Raw genomic sequence first — 7,894 nt, 5'->3', positions numbered from 1 at the left:
TTTAATCAGGACAGTGCACATTAATGAACATTCTTATTCTTCTGTATAGACTGTAAATGGGCCAGGTTGTAACATAATTGCTTATTTACATCTGTAGTCTTGAGGCAGGAAGAAAGAGAGAGAGAAAAGAAAACATAATAAAGAAAAAATAAAAATACAAGATGTTCAGAAGAACAAGACAACATAAAATCACAATATACAACCATACATGCGAAACACAGATACATGTCCAGACAAATTACATACAACAATAAATTTAAAATAATTCAGTGAGTGCATGACTGGGAACTTTTGAGAAACAGTTTGAGATGCTTTTTAAATGTACAATAACTGGGACATTCCCTTAAATTTGTTGGGAGACTGTTCCAAAAGTGACCTCCTTTGACTGACGGAACAGTTTGTCCAAAGGATGTTTCCTCTGAGGAATCTCGAGGTCTCCTCTGGAGGAGGCTCTGCTGCTAAAACCTCTGTCAGTCCTTCGTTTAATATAACTAGAGAGTGGAGGTGAAGTTAAGCCATGAAGAACTTTTTATATTAAACAACAATTTTTTAAATGAATAAAATGTTCAAAATTGAGCATATTATATTTTTCTAAAATATTACACTGATGGAATGACAGGAGCTTTTGATCAAAGATTTTTAAAGGTTTTTGAATAACATTTCTATTGGTTTTAAAGTTGTGTCTCCAGTGAGTGACCAGGTTGTAATGCTGTAGTCCATGTGTGAAAATATCATATTACCTATAAATGTAATTTAATTTATGGTTTGAATGCAGTCTGAGAAGCAGGTCTGAGCACTAATGATTTTACTTGCTTTGTTTGAGTGTGAACCTGATCTCCTCGGTCCTCCCAGACGGTCTTTGCATGAAGCCACAGACAGGAAGTCAAACATTTAATTATTTAAAAGAGGTATTTTTGTTATTTCTTTTGCATCATCTGGTTATTCTTTTTTTGCCATATGATGATAGTTTGCTTTTTTTTTAACTTGGTTTCTCTTCTGTCTTGCACATTTCCTCTTTTTCTCCTCTGTCTAATCTTTTTTCCACTCTTCTCAGCTGTTCTCATATTTCTATCCTCTCATTTCTCCTGCCTTTTCTTTTCCCACTTTTTCCTTCCTCCTCTCTTTCACATGACAGTCTCCTCTCTCCCACTGTATCAGGTAGCAGGTGTGATATTGTGGCTTTTGCCCGTCACACTCTCATATTCCCTAATGCAAACTGGGAATGGCAACCTGTCAATAAAATGCCGTTTTAAATCAGTTATTTTAACTGCAACACAGACAAACCTGAAAGAAACGATACCGTCTCACAGTCCCGCCACTCGTTTGTTCCCTTTCCTGTGCGCAGTCTCTCTCTCTCGGACACTTTGCTCATGTGTAAGAGCCACCGCTTTGCTCTGAGTTACTGGCAGAGATCCTCCACCTCTGTTTTTCTTTGTGTCTGACACGCTCACACACAGATCTCTTCTGTGTCCAGCTCTCACAGTGACAGCGACAGCCTCGTCTCCCTTCATGTCTGTGAGATGTTCACATCAAAAACTCCTTCCCCTCCATCTCTCACTTTTTTTGGTGATCGCTGTTAAATGACTGAAGCTCCTTCTGTCTTTCCTCAATCAAGCATCTAAACATGCAAGTGTATAAACTCGTACACCCAGATGCAGGTAGGCACACGCACACGCACACTTTGTCTTACTGTGTGCGTGTGCGCACACACACACGCCAAGGCATCCTGTCTCTAACAGAACAACACTGCCCTCTTCAGTCTGAGTTAAATAATTATAGAAAACCCAGAAAGAAACGAACGCTGTGTGTTTAAAACCATCTATTTGATCTTTTCAATTAAATGTATATTTTGTTATTTCAGATTAACAAGAGCAGCAGAAGGAATTATGTGATTTTAGTTTATTTGAAATCAGAGCAGAATTTATCAAACATCTTTTACTGTGTTCAGTCTGTCTACAACACTGTAACTGACTGGATTGACTCAGAACAACTTTGATTATTTTATTAATGTAGTAAAATCTCATTTACCTGTCTAAACTCAATTAGCTCTAAAGTTAATTTAGTTTAGACAGATATTAAAGTTTATTTTTTACGTTTTTATAAAAAGACTTTGACCTGATTCAAATGCATGTATGGACACTAAGTATTGAGTGCAAAAACATACAGTGAACGGGTCACTGCTTTATTCAGTTTTACAACAAAAGACATTACTTTGAGTGTAGATACATTTACTGCAGTAAAGTACACTCACACACTTATACACATGCTTAGTTTCACAGTTAAACAGTGTAACAGAGCTTTACGCCTCAGCCTCAGTACTTTTGTATGGCTGGCAGATTTCCTTTATTTAACCCAAACAGAAGGCAGCATCGTCAGAGCACACACACACACACACACACACACACACACACACACACACACACACACACACACACACACACACACACACACACACACACACTCAGAGACACATTGATCAGAGGTTGGGCTGAACATGGCAGGCTGTGAGGTATGTTAAGCGGGGTAAGCAGTAGAAAGAGAAACAAGAAAGGTGTAGTGAACCGTTCTGATGTGTGTGTGTGTGTGTGTGTGTGTGTGTGTGNAAAAAAACAACACCACTAACAAGTTCTAAGTCCCTCATCAAATATGAACGCTTAGTCAGGTTCTGCATCATGTATTGATGCGTCAGATTAGGTTTTAGGTCTTGGATTAATGTTTAATGAATTTAGGGATAAGAGTCGTGGTTACGGTCAGTTGTTGCACATTTTATATGTTTTTCAAAAACATGAGAAGGGGCTCTTCCTCCTCGTTCTCATGTCGTCAATAAATGACGAGAGGTTGGTTATTCTCGATGTATCTATAAGCTTTGCAGAGGGAGCCTGACAAACATCCATATTATGACGACTGCGGAGAGAGAATTCACTGGCACAACACAATCAACGCTGCAGAAAGTACTTTACAAAAGTGGAAAAAATGGCTACAAATGTTAACTGAAGCTCTGACCCAATTAATTGCCCTTTGACGACCAGCCGTTTTCAGTCATTGATGATACTGAGTTTCATCGTCTTCCTTATTAATCTGAGCCTCGATTTGACTTTCACCACCATAAAGGCATTACCAAACATGTACAGCTCTGAAAAAACACATTAAAAGCCTGTTACAGGATGCTTCTGCATTCAGCTCGATAACAAATTTGCTGAAGATTTTAATTCTCCAGAGAGTCTTGTTACAAGCGAAGCAACTTCAGGATTGAAGCAGTAGCATTCGTTTAGCAGATGCATCTGATGGTGCGCTACAGACGTGGAATATTCCTAAAACTTTAGTTCATGGTGTGCTCAGGGACCAGGCTGAAAACATGATCAAGGCTCTGAGTGATGCCGGCCTCTCTAGCCTACCGGGTGTCGCTCAAACCCTCCAGCTGGGCTGGTAATGAGGGTCTTTTGGATCAGATTAGAGTAGCTGAAGAAGACGGTGTTGGATGTAGAAGTGGCCTAGATAAATAGAAAGCCACCTTATTACCTTCTTCTAAATAAAGGAAATGTGTTTTTAAAGTCATTGTGTAATGTTTAAGCAACTCATTCACTCGGTATCAGTACCCAAACTAGTATTTAAATATACTTTATCTTGAATCTTTTAGGTAATCAGGTTGTTTAATAGAGTTTATCAACTGAGGTTTTTATGAATAATTTATCCTCCTACAACTTATGTGTGTGTGGATGGTTGTTATCTGTGTGTGTGAGGCTCTGCTTCTGCTCAGTCCTCCTCCTCGTGTGTGTGTGTGTGTGTGTGTGTGTGTGTGTGTGTGTGTGTGTGTGTGTGTGTGTGTGTGTGCCTGCGGGTAAAGCCAGCACAATGTTGCTCAAAAACTTGTCACAAATTAATTTTGTTCTTATGTACTACATTATTGAATTAAGGAAAAAGTTTTTAAAAAAGCATAAGAAATGTATATAATGTACATAATATTGTTTTTGCTTGTGTAACATAAAATAATCACTGTATTAAAGTGTTTTTGAGACAAAATGTATAAATTACCTAAATACTGATACTAAATACCATAAAGTGGTATGGTAAATATTTAATAACCAAATCTCCATATAGAAACATTTGCTAGAAATTAAGTTATTTTATTTCAAACATTTTACTGTCTGTTTTAAAATACTGCAAAAAAATCTAAATTAAATAATTTAACTCACTGTATTATGCAGACATCATTTTGAAATGTCAGTTAAGTTTTTTTTTCCACTTGAAATTTGATTTGGAAGCTGTTTTATGCTGACAGTTCAGTTAATGATCATAAAATACCCTTATGACAGCTTTAAGGATTCATGCTCACAGATTTACATCTGTAATCAGAGATGGTTTTTATCTTAAAGGAAGAAAAGTTTTTTTTCCTGACTCATTAGACAGGAAAAAAATGCTATTTGGGAGTATGTTAAATTTTTGGTAACTACTGGTGTTTAAATAATAAAAGCATATTTTTCTGTGGAGGCGCTTAGTTCAGTCACAGTGTGATTTTTTTATTTTTTTAGTCTGCATAGTGAGTTCCTCTAAATAAATCATGTCTGGACACTGTAGCCTAAACGCATACAGAGGTATCATAATTATCATAGATCAAAAGCTGATGACATTACAGCGTTTGGACCAGTCCTATCCCATGTCAGTTCCACGGCTGCCCATCTTTACGTTGTTTCATTATTGAGTTATGGCATGCATAATTTAACACCGACAGATATGGATCCATCCGTTGAGAGAGAGTGCGGAAGGAGCTGAGGGAAAGAGAAAGCCAGGACAAGCTTTTTCTTTTTCTTTTTTTTTTTTTTTTTCTCGTGGCTTTCACTTTTCTGCTTTTCTTCTCTTTTTAGTTTAGGGTTTCTCTTTCCATCCTTCGTCCTAGAGTGCTGTATACCCTGATGTTCAAGTCAGTTTTTAAACATTCCATGTCTGAAAATTTCAAAAATGTAGAACGGTGTATCAGAAATATTTGTAATGTATCGTGCATGCTCATTTAAATTTACCACGGATTTTTTTCAAACGATCTTTATTTTATTCAGCTCATATTTATACTTCCATTACATGTTTGTGTGCTACAGGTCTGTTGCCGTTCACAGACTACAGTTTTGTGCTGGTCGCCTGTACGACTGTTGGATGTGGAACCAGCAAACCTGCAACAGGACGCACCCTGCAAGCCTCACCTACTGGTACATGCACACACACACACACACACACACACACACACACACACACACACACACACACACGTAACACATATTTTTAGTTTTTAGATAAATATTTATAGATTATGGTGTGGTTGTACCAGTTGCAGCTTGTTTTTATGTATAAATGTCTTAACTAATTAAAAAATTTAAATACACACCAAAACTGTTTGTTTCTTTTTCATCATTATTATGAAAAATGTGTAGTATTTTTTTAAATGCCTGTTTTGTGACTATGATTGCTAAATTTGTAGATTCATTTAAAATATTGTAATCTCAAAAGTTCCTTTCTAGTGTTTTTGTACAATTTAACTTTTATATTTGCTGTTTTTTATTTGAAGTTCTTTCTTTGTCTTTTTATTTTACTTTTTTCTGGTTTCTGTTCATTTGTGGTCATTTTTCTCCCCTCATCTTCCTCTCTGTGTTCTACAGATGAGTTACACTAGACAAAAAGTATTTTTATTATATTTCTTTTTCATAATTTTTTCTGCTTTTAAAAGTCAGTTTGCTCATATCTCCTGATTGGTTTCTTATATTTCTGTTTAATATAATTTATTTTCCCTCTCCATCTTAAACCTTTATGTTAACCCCTTTCTGCTTTAGATTTTGCCTTTGTGCTCATTTGAATGTTTTCTATCTTTTTTTAATATATATTTTGCTTCTGCTCCCTCCCACCACTGTAGTTTTCCTTGTGTCTCAGTATCCACTACATCTTATGTTGGAAGTACAATATTATTTATAACTGGAATGAATTTTGAACTTATTTTTAGAGGGAAGGGGCTTAATTTTAAATAATTCTCTGGCAGAACTAGAAGCTCTTTGGGCATTTTTATTCCTTTTTCTTGAGATTTCAGTATTAAAACGTATTTCAGGTTTTGTGTTCATGTTCTTTTCACATTTTTTAATTCAACCAGGATATTTTGCTTTGTTTTTGAAAACAAACAGTCCTTTTAGATTTGTTGTCGACCACTTTTCTGGCAAGTCCACTGGTTTAAAACAGCAAAATCTTTTAAGGCACCACAATCAGCAGTTGGTTTAAATAAAAAGAGAGAAATTCTGATTGTAGAAATGCTCATTTTTTTTCTCTTCTTGCCTCCTGTTCTTCTCCAGGTGTGTGGTCGAGCCCGAGACACCTGATCATAAACACATCAGTGGTGGAGCTGTACTGGGATCAGCCATCTCAGCCTAATGGACTCATCTTGCAATACAGGCTTATTAGAAATGGTCTCACTGTTTTTACTGGAGACCATCAAGACCTGAATTTTACTGACACCAAACTCCTGCCAAAGCACAGGTTCAGACGTTGCTCTCACACACATTTACTCACGTGTGAAAATATGTGGAAAATATGTGTTTGTGCAAAAATAGAAGCAACACCACTTTTCCTGTGTTTCATTGCATAACTTTTAAAAGTCTGTTTTTCATCATTTCCATCCATGTTTATGTTGGGGTCACCCTGTTTTAAAAGCATTCCCATCACCCCATCCCTGGCTCTCTCGGGGCTGCACTCTGTTCTTGTCTGTTTGTGCCAATTAATGAGCAAATATTTGACATACTCACAATGACGGATGCAAACATTACCACGGTTGCAAATTAAAATCACGAATCAGATCTGGCTTTTGCTTGCAGTCAGCAGTGGAGCGTAGATTTTATTTATCTGTTTATTTTCATTTAACCTTTATTAATCCGTGTGGTTTTTTTATTTTTTTAATCTAGATTGGATTTTCTGCTTTAATTATGGAAGTGTAAAAGTGTACCATCTCTCCTCCTGCTTTTTCTGCTTCTCCTCATCCTCTCTCATGAGACAATTTCCCTCTACCCCAAATAGAATTCATCCCGCAGTTCTCCAATCTCCCCCATGTTTGACTGAAAGGGAAAGGAAGACGTGCAAGGAGATAGAGCTGAATGTGTGTGTGACGTTTAATTTTCCCTAATTCCAGATAGTCTGCCAGGAGGCATTCCTGCCCGGACACTTGGCTTCTCGTCGCTTGTCTTTCCTCCTGCTCCCTCCCTTCTCTGCAGCCACACCGCCCCCTCCACTCCACCTGAACACACACTCATTCTCTTCCTCCTTTCCCTTCTTTTCCCAATTTAGCCCCGTGCCCAGAATTACACAGGGAGCACCGGCCCCATTATCCAAGCAGACTTGTGTGCGCGCGTGCGAGCGTGCGCCCTGGCATTCCTTTGTATGTGCGCACGTGTTTGTGCGTGGCACTGCTCAAAGTGGCCATTGATTATTTATGACAATGTTGATTAGCTGTCACTTTGCTTCGGCAGCCCAGGAAGTGTCTAAGATGACGAGAGAATTAACCTATTCCCTCTGGCTGGCCCCGCAGGACGGACACACACACACACACACACACACACACACACACACACACACACACACACACACACACACACACACACACACACACACACCATATTGCCAGTCAAACAGATGCAAATGCCCCACTCACCGATTACCTAATGCACACACACAATTTTACTTTTGATATCCCAAGGCGGTGTTTACATTTAAGTAAATATCTTCCAGTGATGAAGTGGTGAACTTCATTCTCCCTCTGAAACCGTATGCCGTGATAAAACTCTTCCTCTCCATCACACTCAGTCTCTTCTTCACTCTTCTCTCTCTCTCTCTCTCTCTCTCTCTCTCTCTCTCTCTCTCTCTCTCTCTCTCT

The 7,894-nt window shown here is 38.0% G+C and overlaps 1 protein-coding gene across 1 annotated transcript in view; it reads left to right on the top strand.

The window, feature by feature from the left end:
- Nucleotides 1–7,894, top strand: part of ush2a (Usher syndrome 2A (autosomal recessive, mild)) — a gene marked incomplete in the record, with an annotated part of 244,206 nt that overhangs the window by 194,101 nt on the left and 42,211 nt on the right. Inside the window, 2 exon segments of the mRNA XM_014017175.1 lie at nt 5,091–5,198; nt 6,324–6,507. Of these exon segments, the coding sequence (XP_013872629.1) occupies nt 5,091–5,198; nt 6,324–6,507 (292 nt within the window).

Source organism: Austrofundulus limnaeus, unplaced genomic scaffold (assembly GCF_001266775.1).
Source record: "Austrofundulus limnaeus strain Quisiro unplaced genomic scaffold, Austrofundulus_limnaeus-1.0 Scaffold163, whole genome shotgun sequence".
In the NCBI taxonomy this organism is placed as follows: Eukaryota; Metazoa; Chordata; class Actinopteri; order Cyprinodontiformes; family Rivulidae; genus Austrofundulus; species Austrofundulus limnaeus.
This window is presented reverse-complemented; position numbering and strand designations above follow the sequence as displayed.